Source organism: Lycorma delicatula, chromosome 2, assembly GCF_047948215.1.
Source record: "Lycorma delicatula isolate Av1 chromosome 2, ASM4794821v1, whole genome shotgun sequence".
NCBI lineage: Eukaryota > Metazoa > Arthropoda > Insecta > Hemiptera > Fulgoridae > Lycorma > Lycorma delicatula.
Genome location: NC_134456.1, coordinates 37,066,387 through 37,082,528, shown reverse-complemented (window position 1 = coordinate 37,082,528; position 16,142 = coordinate 37,066,387). Strand labels below are relative to the sequence as shown.

Here is a 16,142-nt window from a genome sequence, read left to right as displayed (position 1 = left end):
GAAATGGGAGAAACAATACTGAGATCTGAGCATTAAAAGATTTGAATGGCAGAAAGGCTCCAGGAATAGACGGAATACCTGTAGAATTACTGCGAAGTGCAGGTGAGGAAGCGATTGATAGATTATACAAACTGGTGTGTAATATTTATGAAAAAGAGGAATTTCCGTCAGACTTCAAAAACAGCGTTATAGTCATGATACCAAAGAAAGCAGGAGCAGATAAATGTGAAGAACAATTAGTTTAATAGTCATGCATCAAAAAACTTAACTAGAATTCTATACAGAAGAATTGAGAGGAGAGTGGAAGTAGTTTTAGGAGAAGACCAATTTGATTTCAGGAAAAGTATAGGGACAAGGGAAGCAATTTTAGGCCTCAGATTAATAGAAGAAGGAAGATTAAAGCAAAACAAACCAACATAGTTGGCATTTATAGACCTAGAAAAGGCATTCGATAACGTAGACTGGAATAAAATGTTCAGCATTTAAAAAAAATTAAGATTCAAATACAGAGATAGAAGAACAATTGCTAACATTTACAGGAACCAAACAGCAACAGTAATAATTGAAGAACATAAGAAAGGGAGTCCGACAAGGATGTTCCCTATCCCCGTTACTTTTTAATCTTTACGTAGAACTAGCAGTTAATGATGTTAAAGAACAATTTAGATCTGGAGTAACAGTACAAGGTGAAAAGATAAAGATGCTACGATTTGCTGATGATATAGTAATTCTAGCTGAGAGTAAAAGGGATTTAGAAGAAACAATGAATGGCATGGATGAAATCCTACACAAGAACTGCCGCATGAAAATAAACAAGAACAAAACGAAAGTAATGAAATATAGTAGAAATAACAAAGATGGACCACTGAATGTGAAAATAGGAGGAGAAAAGATTATGGAGGTAGAGGAATTTTGTTATTTGGGAAGTAGAATTACTAAAGATGGCCAAAGCAGGAGCGATATAAATGCCGAATAGCACAGGCGAAATGAGCCTTCAGTCAGAAATATAATTTGTTTACATCAAATTTAACTTAAATGTCAGGAAAAGATTCTTGAAAGAGTATGTTTGGAGTGCTCCTTTAAATGGAAGTGAAACTTGGAGGATTGAAGTACCTGAGAAGAAAATATATGAAGCTTTTGAAATGTGGTGCTATAGGAGAATGTTAAAAATCAGATGGGTGGATAAAGTGACAAATGAAGAGGTGTTGTGGCAAATAGATGAAGAAAGTAGCATTTGGAAAAATATAGCTAAAAGAAGCGACAGATTTATAGGGCACATATTAAGGCATCCTGGAATGGTCGCTTTAATTCTGGAGGGACAGGTAGAAGGAAAAAATTGTTAGGGATGTAGGATGTGGTGGGTATATCAAAATGAAACGACTAGAACTGGATAGGGAATCTTGGAGAGCTGCATCAAACCAATCAAATGACTGAAGACAAAAAAAAACCCTCTAAAGTTACAATTAAATTTTTCCATAAAGGTAGTTATAACTTCAAAATGTGAATAAAGTACTACATAAGTGTAGTTACAACTTCTTTATTTCGGAGTCTGAAGTAGGCACACTCCACTTTGATTTATGTAGTAAAAGTACAGAATATATTAAATATTATCATTAAAACTTAAAATATTTTATGAATTTTTCTACTAAAAACATTCATAAAATATTGATATAAAGTGATATAAATTTGAATATTTATTTAATAATTGAAAGCAAGTATCTGTTGGACAACGGATACCATTCTTACATTCTATGAATCTTGGAATCCAGAAAAAATTCACTTACTTCTGAAAGAAATATAAAAAAAAATTGTTTAATTAAGTGAAAAAAAAGATATAAAATAAAATAACAATTTATTAACTATAAATACAACCAATGCTTATTCTTATATTCTAGTAACTAAGAAAATGTTTAGATCATCATGTAGTGATGATAAATTTTGGTTGCGTGTGTGCTTGTGGTGCGGACTGGTCAGTGCAGGCCAGTTGGCTTCAAGTCGAGCTGCCTGAGATGTGTATGTCCAGTGTTCAGTTAATGTTCACATGTCATTTCTATACAATAAATAAAAGCATTATTTAATAAATGCAACTGAACTTAATTTGGGAGTAGTTCATTCCCTAATAGATCATAAGAATCACATTGAAATAATGAAGCTAAATCCATTGTGTAATCTTCCTTTGTTGTATGAAAAAATGTCAACAGATATGCTTGCAGAACTTGTTAAACATTTAAAAGATACAAATAAATCTGCAACAAAATAAAAAATCTATCACAAACATGAAAATTAATTTTACATATATTCAACTGACGCACATCATTTTGTTTCATCTGAAATGGACAATGTCAATTTGTAAAATACATAAAAATTATTTATTAATAAATAAATAATTAATTAATTTTAAAAAAATGTTGTTAGTACATTTTGTATACTGCTGACCTCAGTGGAGATTCAAAAGGCTCTGGGTTTGAATTCTGGCCAGGCTTCCACAAAAAATCAACTGTAATTATAAATGGGTATCAGCTAGTTAATGTAACTTTTAATAAATAAATATTTTAAAATCAGTAACAATACACAGTTATAAAGCATGGAAAAGCTTCAGTATACAGCTTTATCACAAGTAGCAATGCAGCTTGAATGTGCACTGCCCCAAATTATGTAATTTCTATGGACTCGCTCTGAAAATGCTGTAAATTTTTTATTGCTTCAAAATTCACATTATCAGTTAATATTTTTCCAAAAGGAATACAGGGTGTATTTTTCAATAAATATATTAAGTAGTTTTATGCAAACTTAAAAAACAGTACTGATCATTTCTTTTTGTGAGAGGGGAAGGATTAGGGGCCCCAGCCTTTATCACTAAACTTGTGTAGTCATTGAACAGGAAACAGAGCATTGGATTAGTTCACATACAGCTTTCCAACCAGAAAGCACCAAGCGCACATCTCACTCTTATTATATTATATTTTATATATATATATATCACTGGGAATATGTCAGGTAATCATTGGGAATCAGTGTCAGATATTACTTCAGAGATATGTATGAGTGTAAGTGAAATATAGTCTTATACAGTCTCAGGTCGACCATTTCTGAGATACGTGGTTAATTGAAACCCAACCACCAAAGAACACCGATATCGACGATCTAGTATTCAAATCCATATAAAAGTAACTGCCTTTACTAGGATTTGAACGTTGGAACTTTGAAATCAGCTGATTTATGAAGACGCATCTACCACTAGACCAACCTGGTGGGTTAGCAAAATCAGACCTATACCCACAGAACTTAATACTGAGAAAGAAGGAATCAAGGATAAAAAAAAGGATGGTTAGTAAGAAATATTAATCTACCTATCCACAGGGTAAACTGGAATAGCACTATCTTATTCAGGAACTTGTTGATAATTACACTTTAACAAACGTAACAAATATATAGATAACTAATTAATCAATTGCTTAAGTGCTCGGTTTCTATCAACAAACAGAAACTGAGCTTTTTAGGTTTTCTTACTAATTTATTTTTTTATCATTCCTCTGGTAAGAAAAAACTACTCTTATTTACATTATATATTAAATAACTGTTATTTCTCTTTATAATATTTTCCTTCCCATCAACTTACTTAGGCACCAACAACAGGAGAACAGCAATTAGAGAAGATACAGGAACAGTTAATTTTGGAGAACTACTGAATTGCAAAATTTGATTTGCTCTATGTATCGCAACCTTAACGTTTGAGTTTCCACTTGTTTCATTAAATCTTAATGTCATGCATGGTTCAGAATCATCTACAACTTGCCAAGAATGATCCCATACCTGTAATAACAATTTGTTGTACTATACATATATTAAATTGCACATAAATAAAATTTACACCGCATTTAGCAAATGAGGTGATAAAAAAATACAAAGCACTTTTTAATTCTATGCTCAGTATCTTTTACTGATTTCCCTTTTGCCCACACAATGGCAGCATTGTTTATAATGTATGTGGTATTCCATTTTAATTCAACAAATGATCAGTGCACCACTATTTTTGATGATATTTAGTATATGATAACTACCAAACTTGTAGTGGCCAAAAAATATTTTTTTATATTTAAAAAAAAATTTTTCATGAGTAATAAAATATTTTCTAACCCTCCCAACAGGTAAAAACAGCCGTTTTCATCATTTTTTCCATAAGCTGTAGCACTCTTATTTTACATCATGTAGAGGGTAAAAGTGGGCTTTTTGGAAAGAGTAAAGATGGAACTTCATCTTAGTGTACTCAAGATTCATTTTGTTACATAACCTTTCTTTTTCCTGTTTAGCCTCCGGTAACTGCCGTTTAGATAATACTTCAGAGGATGTTATGTATGAATGTGAATGAAGTGTAGTCTTGTACATTCTCAGTTCGACCATACCTGAGATGGTGGTTAATTGAAACCCAACCACCAAAGAACACCGGTATCCACGATCTAGTATTCAAGTCCGTGTAAAAATAGCTGGCTTTACTAGGACTTGAACGCTGGAACTCTCGACTTCCAAATCAGCTGATTTGGGAAGACGCGTTCACCACTAGACCAACCCGGTGGGTTTTGTTACATAACCAAATCTTGTAATGTTTACTGAAGTTATATTTACAAATTGTTTTTTACAAATTTTAGACTCAAAATAAATAATGAAGGGCTTATGGTATAACAGGTCTGTTTTTTACCTTTTATCTCTTAGGTACTAGCAGTATTTATAAAAAAAATTGGACTGTTACCAAGTGTCCACCAAATCATAAGATTTTGAAAATGTTTCCTTTTTGAGGCCCAAAATCACATGTGAGACAGGTGGTAAAAATCTGCAATGTTTACAGCAGTAAGTAGTACCTTTTATGTATGATAAAACCATCTAAAATTTATTTTATTACTCAAAGGTGTTGATGAGTAATGAAGCCAACAAAACCGTAAAAACACCATTCCTTCTAACTGTAAACAATGTATCCAAAATACCGATGTCATGTATTTTTTTCAGATTATAAAAATTATAAAGTAAACTCATTACAATGAATAAATTGATAATTAATAAACTGTCGATTACAAAATGAGAAACAATTTAGCTATATTAACAAGTTGTTCAATTCACTACCTTATTTTACTCCTGCTAATGCAAGTTATGAATAAATCTACCCTTATCGCTTTATCTCATCTTTATAAAGATTTTTACCATCTTTCTTCTCAATTTTCTCGTGTTATAAGTAGGATTTCTTCTATACCATGAGGGATTTTTTACCTTTTTATACAAGTCATACTCTTTTCTTTTCTGTCTTTACATTCTTTTAGCCACCTTTTTTCCTATCTTTGTGTTTCTCTCTTTAATTTGTAAGTCAATCTTCAATAGATTGCTCTGTTGTATGTTCCTTTTTTATTTTTATATTTACATTTTTCATATAATTTCTTATGTTACCCAAGGTTTCTTTGCCTGGGTACCCTCTTAGAAACCAATTCCTTTCTGTGCAACTTCCCTCATAGATGATTTTATCCTTGACCATATTTCCTCTGCTGGTTTATTTTCCCTTTTACCTTTAGTAATTGCCTTTGTCAGCATTTCACCCACTTTTACTCTCCATTACCTGAATAGGAGGCCATCGACTTCCTGTAGAAGTTTCCTCCACCTTTGGGGGCAATCTCTCACACCCACAGCAACAGAGTGCCCTAAACCCCTACTGCTCATCTATCCTCTGAAAAAGCCACGGGCACTTGTAGGGGCAGAACTTCTTGCCCCAGCTGTTTGGTCTCTTCATTTGTTAGCTGGTGGAATAACAACCAACTTTAATAAATACAATCGTTGCCCCCAGGGAGATAAATTTCAGGATTTTCCCTTCATGAAATCTAAGACCTAATTAGCATTTCTTAGATTCTCTAATGCTTTTAGAGAGAATCAACATGTACACATTTAGTAATGATAAAAAACCCTGCAATTCAAATTTAAGAACCCAGTTTTTTATTGAAGCCAGCAAAGAAAATATTCATGTTAAAATTAAGTATCTTATATTAGCTATGTAAGAATAAAACTTGATTTTTTTAATCACAAAATTGATACATACGTCTCATAAATATTTTAATATTCACTAATGTAATGTAAATTACTTATCAAATTTTCAAAATGACTAACTCAAAATTTATTTAAACCTTAGTACAACTTCCAAAAAGTAACTACTGAAAAAACGTTTTCTTACAACATACCTTTTCGCAAAAATTTGTAGCATTTGTAAAAACTTCTTCAAATGTAGCACATTTAGATTCTGGAGGACAGTGATTACCATTTTTATCCCAGTTAAAATTACGATACCAATTATCTGAACAAGTAAAATCATATTTACAAGCTTCAAACCATGCATTGCAATTACGTCTACATAAAGGAACTTGATAAAATCGCTCTTTTCTCTTCTTCATATCAACCTACAAAGAAACATGATTAAATTTACTGGTAAAAATAATATTTTTGGCAAATTAACTTTCAAAAAGGCAAATGAAAGAATTTATGTACTCCAAGCAGATCTTAAAAATCAGTTTTGAAGTAGCAGATAAAAAATTAGTTCTGTATAACAATTTTCAAACTCATAAAAGTTTATAACAAAAAGCAAAATTTTAAGTATTAACATTTTTTTTACAGATTTTAAAGAAATTTTAAGTTTTTACAATTCTGAGATAATTAAAACTAATTTGCTTTGGTCAGTAAAATGTTTTTGCCAAGTTAAGTTCCCAAATAAGTCATTTATTGCTATTCAGAATTTTGTAATGAATGATGAAACCAATTTTTAATCAATAATAAGGTTTATTTACAAATAAATACAATAGATGATTTATACTGTAACTATTACATTATAAAAACAAATAAAATCCAATAATTATAAAATTGTTTACAAGAAATTATTTTAGGTCATGTCTCATTGCAGACAGTTTTGTAGAGTGTGGATGTACGTAGTCATATATTATGTTTTTAACTTGATACATTAATTCTTGGAAAAACAGACTCACATAAGAGAGTAATTAAACTATTTAATAAAACAAACTGAAACTGTCAGGCATTCACATTAGTATCCCTGACAGAAAATATCAGCTGTTCAAAAAGAAATTTCATTATTATAACCTCTTTATTTCAAAATGTTGGCTCTGCTTGAAACGTGTACTTTAGTAGAACAGCATGCTATGAAAAGATTTTTATCCTCTAAAAGTATAAAATTGGCTGAAATTTATTGACATGTTAAAACAATATGGCAAATAGTCTATTAAAAATGGATTGAAAAGTTTAAATCAGGCAAAAAAGTGTTATCAAATTTCACAAAGGCAGAAGACCAAAAGGTTTAAAATTTTTTTTCGCAAGGATACACACAAAAATTTGGGAAATTGCTGAAATTTGAAGTGTAGTATTAGTATTATCAATTCTACCATAATAGGCTTATTTATTGCAAAACGAGTTCAAGATGGGTTCTGAGAAGGTTTGACTCAGAATCTGACATGCAAATTAACATTGTACGGAACTTAAACGACAGTTTCTAGCGTAAGGTATTATATTAGATCACACAATAACCTGTAATGAAATTTGGATTCATCATTTTGAGATGGAACATCAGAGTATGGAATAAAATCATCTAAGTTCACCTGGCACAAAAAAATTCAAAACCTACAAATCACTCAATAAAGGATGCTAACAATGTTTTGGAACTATAAAGGTTCAATTTATTGAGATTATTTAAAACAACATACAATCAACACAGTGCTATAGTGACATGCTAGAAAATAAACTTAATCTGTAAGAAGGAAACATCCTGTTTCTCTCAAAAAGTTAAATTCTAATAAATGATAACGCTTGCCCGCCCCATACTGTTCAACAAATACGGGAAGCTATTCAGAAGTAGGGTTGGAAGGTGTTGCAACATCCACCTTACAATCCTGATCTAAAGTATCAGATTTTTTTTTCTTTTATTTGGACCTCACAAACAGTTTTTACATGGGACAAAATTCAGCAACAATAAGCAGGTCAAGAATGACCAAGAGTAGAATAGAGTTAGTACTCAATTAACATTGTCACATCCTACAGTGTAAAGTTGAATGTAACAATAACAATTTTAATTTAATATCATAAAAATGTATTCAATATAATTAAATCAAATACTGTAACTGACATTAATTAATATTAATTTTTAACCATAATCCTTGTCAGCATCTTTTTAATTATGCTGATCACATTGCATTTTTTACTCATGCAACCTTTTTATTCTGCTTAGCTGTAATTTGAAGTGATTTTTTTTTTATATATAACATTATATCATTTAAAATATTAAATACCTGCTGAGTTTAAGTGAAAAAATAGAAAATATAGTGGACACTTCAGTGTTAATTTTTAAAGAAGAATTTTTCAGAAATTATGTTTATATAGTCTAATATCACATTATATACTTTATATTAAATTTAATTATTCATTAGTACTCTTTAAGCTCTGGGCAAACTATTCTCTCTTTTTGTGTAAGTATATTTATTAAATAAAAGTGGGTTTTTAATTTTTTCATAAAGTTCACATTTATCATTAAATTAAAAATTGTTTCTACTTAACCATAATGTCCTTCTAGTGTTCGAACAATTATGTATTCTGGATAAATCTAATGTTCCATTATTCACAGTTTAAAACATCACAGTGTTCTGAAGAACAACCATCCATGTCCCGCTTGGTAAGATATGACTGTAGAAGAAAACAAATACGTACGCGAATAACTGTGGTATGAACCACATATGAATGTGGTATGACAGCAGTGGTTCTATGACATTACATAAGCAAAAAACATGTTTAAGGATTAATAAAAAATGTATTGTAACTATTTAAAAATAAGTTACTACACTACACAGACTCCAAAAAGCTGCTATACGATAGATAAGTCCCTGAATCCCTAGAAATTATACATTTTAACCTGATTCATTCTGAATTTATATATAAAATTCAATAATATATATAATATTAAATATATATAATTTAATATTAAAGAACTGTATACCCAACAGATATGTGAGAACATCATGCTAAACACAGATAGCTAAGCATCTCTACATCCTCCTTCATATGTTGCAAAGCATCTTCAAAGTTACGATTCAAAAGGCTTCCTTCACGTAATGTAATTCTTTATTTGTAGGTTATTGATATTAAAGTACACATACCTTGATTACTCCACACAAAGAGTTGTCAGTGTAGGAAAGTTTTGACTTTGCAATGGCCATTGGAATGGGATCAGTGATACTTGTGAGCTACAGCTGATCTAGTGACCTGGAAATCGTTCTGATTCCTTTCTCTTGAAGTTGAGATTATTAATCTTTCCACCATTTGTAAATCAGAATCACCATTTATGTATTCTTAAAAAAAAAAACATTCAGTCTAAACAAGCATCGTGATGTCATCCCAGCCCATTTAATGACATGTAGCGGATCTGACTTGTGCACAAAATGAAGATTCTTCTTAGTCTAGAGAACTAGATTCCTGGCTTGTGAACTGCCAAAAATTGGACATTCATAGAAAAAAAATAACAATACTAGTGTGGGGCACTGCATTTGGAAATCATGCTTATAAAGCATGGCAGGCTGCAACATGCCACCATATCTCCATCTGATAATTCAATCACAAAAGTAGGCCAAAATGCCTGTTTAAATATGTCTAAATACATATTTAGGCAGTTTTTAATATCCCCGAGCATTGTTTACCATAGTATATTAAGTTCTGCCACCCATTTATGAATAAATTTTATTGCCTAGAATAGATTAAGTTGAATCGGTAATGGTGACATTTCACCAATCGCTCCTTAACACTATCTGCTCTCATCAGCCACGGCTCTGCAACTAAAACAAGGAGCCAATGAGAGTATCCTGCTCGTCCAGAGCACAGTTACCAATGGCAGTAAAAAAATTATGTCGGGAAGTGAACACTATGTGACTTTCAAAACAATAGCTACATTTAATTGCAGGAAGGAGTGTGGGGACTTCTTGACTAATTTTATTTAGCCAGGGATTAAACAATCTCTCAATTTTGAGAACTATTAATTTGATTTATTATCTATAATAGTTACATTAAAGATAACGCACTTTATAACCTAATGGTTTAGCAACACGAATATCTAAGGGAGCAGTATCCTGGAAATTGAAGGGTACAAAGTAACGTAACCACAGCGGTCAATTCTTTTTATTAAAGTTTTTTCCTTGAAAAAATTACTAATAATAGCAAAAAAAATAATTTTAATAACAATAAATTACCTTCACAACCCATGGACCAATATTTGGTGAACACTCAAAAAAGCATAAGTCCTGAATAAAATGTTGTTTACATGCAGCAGACAAGTTTTTTTCCTTACTGCAATGATTAAGATTAAAATTATGATGATTTTTATCATTATGTATAAGTACAGTAACATTATAAGTACAACAAGATCTTTCTTTCCAAGGTGAGCACTACAACAGAACAAAAAAAAAGTAAAAATTTGTTAACATGCATTTATAACATTTCTTAATATTTAAATTTTAACTAACCATTAAATAATTTTTTTTAGTTAAGCATTTAAGACAAATACATATTTGATAAAAGTTGTGTAATTTTGAACAAAATAGTATTTGCTATTTATTACTTACTTGTTGATACAGTTCAGATTCTGGACCTGGTTTTAGTTTATGAAAATGTGAATCTAAACACCAGTCTAATAAGGTATTTTGGTCATTTGTTAGCTGTCCACAAACAGCTGATAAAATATTAAGAAATAAAATAAAGAGAAACATCCTTTGTTAAAATATGTACCTGAAAAAAACCATTGCAAATGTATTATTAATTAGTACTAATTAATATAAAAATTTGTGATGTAATAATTACTTTCTATTGCATTCAATAAGATGGGACAGAAAATCAATCATTACCAATGCTTACACCTACATATCATTGCAATTATTACCAACATTAACAATGTTAAAAAGAGGAATGTACCACCTAAGTGTCAGTATTAGTGCAGAAAATTTTAATCATTTTGAAACAACTTTCCAAATTCCTTTTTTTTTAACTTTGGACATGAAAATGCACACATTTTAACAAGATAGTTTGATTGAAATGATAGGGGGGGGGGAAATTCCCCTCCCCAATCTGAAACTAAATGATCTAGAAGTCAATGTTACATGCTAACCATTACATCATTTGGACATCCCAGGACCAAATACAAACCTGACTAGATGATTTGTAATTATTTAGAAAGATGACGCACATTGAAAAGTCAATAATCTTGGCATATGTTGTTATAGTCAGTGTGTTCATCATCAATACACACAAAAAAGTGTCACTCTACTAATAATCTTCTTGTTTAAAATTTAATAATAATAATGGATTTTTTTTTACTTTTTTTAACTTATGAGAAGGAAAAACACCAATTAACAGAAATGACTCAAATACAGCAACAAAAGAAAAGTGTCAATATGATGCCTTTCACCCAAGTTGTGTCCCATGTAAGTTATACAGCACCTTCACCAAAAATTGTGTAACTTAGTATTGTACAAGTTAATATACATTATTTTGGGACTAAAGAATTGGTTTGTATACAATTGACTCAACCTACCAACCAACCAATATACTACTTAAAGTTAATTAGATGAGGTTAACTAACAAAGCGAAAATTAGGTTATGTTTGCCAATATATTATAAAGTTCAGAAACTCATTAATCGCATTAAAGTTTCATTACAACCTACCAATGACTGAAATCAATTGGCAGAAATTTCAGTTTAAGAACGAATAAAAATTGGACACAGAATGTACAAAAAAAAAGGTGTAAACACAAGAGTAATGATACAAATTCAATGTAATGATACATTATCATCGCTAGGGAAATATGTAATTTTTCTATTCTTTAAAAGCCAAACACTACAACACTATTTTTTTTAATTTACAATCGCCAAGGTGAAAACCACAAATACCAAGATTATTGACTTTTGAGTACATGTCATCTTTTTAAATAGTCACCAGTATATTTTACGCCTTTTATTGACTGTTATGATCATCCAATGAATGGCAAGGCCTACCATCTATTATCTCAAGACATCAACTACATCTCCCCTTTTTATATTATGTATTGTAGGGGGAAAATTAATACCAAAACAAACATATTATCTTGAAAATTTATACTTACACTTGTGAATTTTACATATATACACATTCAATGAATATATAGAAAAAGGTTTTTTAACCAATTTTGCTTTATTAGCCTGGAAATATTCATAATAGAAGAAATAAACTTTCTTCTATTTGGTAAAATGTGTATTGTATGTCATTTTTGTTTTTTTAAATAAACATACCCAATGTATGTCGTGCGTATAGACTAATCATTTGATACCTATATGATGAAAATTAAAGCAGTTAATGTCAGAGGATTGTCAAATTAGACTGAATATCCCCTCAGTCCATTTGTGTGAAAATTAAAAATCATTTTCCAAACAAGAATGAATGCTGGTTGGTTCAGATATTCTAATTCCTTGGACATATTTTAATTAAATTTTAAAAACACAATAATTCTAGGCAGCAATCATAGATGAAAGTGAAGATAGATGTTCTCAATGGCGAAGATATACAATGGGTTTAAATCACTTTTAATTTCACCATCCCATAAAAGAGTATAAAATCCCTCCCAAAATACACCATGATGGATAAAAAAAAAACTGGCTTTAATTACACAAGAAAAATAATCTGCTATTGCACTGCTTATAGCAAGTTACTAATGCACGTATTAATAACAAAAAAATTATTGAACCTAAATCTTTGGTATAAAATGTTTGTTAATCATTGTGATTAATAAAAACATATAATTTCTGAATACTCATCCCATCACCTTTGGATCATTCAAAAACTTATTTTATAATAACAAAACCATACACCTTTGTTACATACCGTTCGTTTTTAAATTACCCTACAACAAAATTAGGTTGAAACTTGTATTTAATAACAACCTACGAAGAAATTTTAAAACACTAATATCGTTTGGTAGTTTTGTTATTTAGAGGGAAATAGCGTACAAAAACAGACACTCACAGAATAAGAAACTAACCCTTATAGAATGTCACAAGTAAAACTTAAAATATAATTTATAAAATTCAACTTTACATCTTGCAAAAAATAAATCAATTCTGCCTAGCTACGACCGTACATTAATTTAAATTCAGGCAGCAGTTTACTAAATAATAGTTGACTAGTCTACAGCATTAATTAACAAATATAGTTTTTCTTAATATTCCAAGTAAGCCAATTTAAAAAAACTAATTCTAAGTATAACATTAATATTCAAATAAAATGAAAAGATTTATACTACATGAAGTTCCACACCGATTACAGTGCCATAGTAAATGCTCCCTCCAATAAGAGTACATCAACAAAAGAATGTAACAGCAATAATTCGCGCCGCAAGTAGTTTCATCCATACTAAGATAAAGGTGAACATAGAGGTAAGATTTTCTTTTTTCTGCTCTAGATGTAATTTTTTTTAATAATTTTTTTTTAAATTAAAGCAATATAAGTATCAAGTATAATTAAAGGGGAAAAAATTGTAATACGGATTATATTGAAATGGAAATAATACATACCTATGCGAGATTATCACTAATATAAGTCTAATATAAAACAACCTTGATAACGTAAAAAAAATGTTTTAAGTTTCTTTTATGTGTTGTCATAATAGTGTCTTTTATGTATTTTTTAGTCATAAATATTAACATTACATAATCACTTTTTAAATGTAGTACTTTATTTAGTACGTTGGTAAGGATAATGGGATTTGTTTTGGAGGGAAATATTTTGGAGGAAAACTTACCTCCAAAACAAACCCACAGCAAAATAATTTGCTTAGTAAATGGTAGTTAGTTATATAAAACTTTTAGAGGCCTCTTTGGCTTAAGCGTCTCGACCTTTCTTCCGGAGGTCCCGGGTTTGAATCGCGGGTCAAATCTGGCATTTTCACATACCAGCAGAAAATTGTCATTCATCTCATCCTCTTAAGTAATACCCTAACGATAGTCTTGGAGGTTTAAAAAAATATATAAATAGAATGGAACCCAATTTTTTGCTTGTTATTCAAAGGATCTCATTGATGGAAATGTGTTTCATTGCTGTTTATTATTAACAATAGCCTAAATCTTTGTGTATCGTAGAGTAAATTAAATTTCATTCTCGTTTCATATGAAAAAAGGTATAATGAACTAAAAATTTTTAAATATATTTTTAATTAATTTATATTTTTATTAACCAGTTAAGGAGTAATGTACCTACCCATTAACCCAGGTTATCTACATATTTTATTATGCTCTGACCACAATGTTAATTTATTTTTTTTGGTCTTTGTGACTACAGACTGCTGCATTGTAAAGACTACTGCTTTGCTTTATACAAGTTTATATTAGCATGGGTCTAAATATTTGTGGATTTTGATGCAGAAATGAACAATAACAAAACTGAAATTCATGAAAACATTAATTATTTGACTTATGATGTAGTTGTTTGTGTTTGAAGGTCTGGAGAAACTTCATGTAGTCCTCTCTTAGACTACATGAAGTCTCTCCGTAACTTCAGTAAACTTCTTTACTGAAATGTGCTGAAAAGGTAGGATCTTGAATTATTGCCTTTTTTTAATGAAAAAGAAAGGATTTGACATGAATGACATTAAAGGAAAGTTCATATTTAAAAATAATCTCATAAGTGGGATATACTGAAATTTATTTTCAACAGATTTCTAAATAATTTGGAAATCCGCTGTTCAACCTGGTTATGTTTTATATAGATTTGTTTTGTAAAAGATTTTATTGTCTGCTCTTCCACAGACAAATCTTAACTGATTTTAATGAAAATTGGTTGGATAATGTAAACTTTTTGGATTGATTTCCAAGCAAATTGGCCACACAGGAACTAGAATTAGAGCCAAAAAATGGGGTTTTTGGGTGCACGGTACATTTTCAACTTGATATATTGATTGATACATCGTCACTAGTATAAGTTAACCACTACTGTAATTTATAAAAATTAAAATAAAATCTTTCAATTTCTTTTTTTACGATTCTAAATTTTATGATGCTGCTGCAATGAAAGTTTCACTATTATTTCATCAAAATTACTCTAGCAAATAATGGAAGAGATTTCTATACTAATAAAATAACCATATGTACCCTTTCGTTACTTATCCTCAACTAGTAATATATTGTAATTATTTATTGATTTGATAAAGATATTTTTATTAATTTTTTTATTTTTGGCATTCCATATGAAAATTGGCTAGTGACATTAATACTACAAAAACTTAAAGTTAATATTAAAATATATTTTTTTATATTATTATTATTATTATTATGCTTTTACGGCCAACATGGGACCACTTAAGTCAATTTTAGTTGGATCTTTTCTGAGAAAAGCGTGTTATTTTACTCTTTCGAGCTGCCCAGTATTTCTTCATCCGTTCAGATCTTGCTTTCTTTTCTTCATCCGTAAACACCCTCTTCGTTGTATTTTGTCGTTTGTTTAAATCTAATGCTTTTATCTTTTAGCTTTGTAATTTTTCCAGTTTTATTCTGTAGGTCAGTCAGGGAAATTCCCAATTCTTTCATATCTTCTCTAATTTCTTTGATCCATCCTACTTCTAGCTTTTGGAACCAGAGCTTTTCAATGATATTTCTTGACAGTCTTGTTTGCGGTGTCCTTATGAGATGACCGAAGAAAGAGATTCTTTTTTTCCGCATAGTATCAGTAACAGGCTCTATTTCTTGATACACCACCTCATTTGGCACAATCCACCATTGGCCTTCTTTTTGGTGTTTTTTATTGATACACGTTCTGACAATTCTCCTCTCTATTTTCAGAATTTTTTCAATTCGGTTTTTCTGAGTGATTTTGAAAAGAGTCTCGCTTCCGTAGGTGACTTCTGGCTGTACTACAGTTTTATAATGTTTAAGTTTTGTTTTAGCCGAAAGGTATTTTTTGTTATATGTTGACCAAGTTAATTTTTGGGATTTAATCATTTTATTTGTCCTGTTTTGCCATGTCACTTTTTCATTTAAATTATAAGTTATTATTTCCCCTAGATATTTAAATTGTTTTACTATTTTAATTTTCTGATTGTTTACCGTAATGT

General features: G+C 30.2%; 1 protein-coding gene across 4 annotated transcripts; it reads right to left on the bottom strand.

The window, feature by feature from the left end:
- Positions 1–1,835: 1,835 nt before the first annotated feature.
- LOC142320156 (folate receptor beta-like) lies at positions 1,836–13,463 on the bottom strand. 4 transcript variants are annotated; one of them, XM_075357838.1, is made up of 6 exons: positions 13,355–13,463; positions 10,635–10,797; positions 10,263–10,457; positions 6,213–6,428; positions 3,620–3,813; positions 1,836–2,246 (listed from the first exon to the last, which is right to left on the bottom strand). In XM_075357838.1, the coding sequence occupies exons 2-6, from the start codon at positions 10,776–10,778 to the stop codon at positions 2,228–2,230; spliced, it is 768 nt and encodes a 255-aa protein (XP_075213953.1). In that variant the 5' UTR covers positions 10,779–10,797; positions 13,355–13,463; the 3' UTR covers positions 1,836–2,227. The 4 variants fall into 4 exon arrangements, with proteins under 4 accessions (XP_075213953.1, XP_075213952.1, XP_075213954.1 ...); XM_075357837.1 differs by having other exon boundaries at positions 13,341–13,462; XM_075357839.1 differs by having other exon boundaries at positions 13,338–13,456.
- Positions 13,464–16,142: the final 2,679 nt, after the last annotated feature.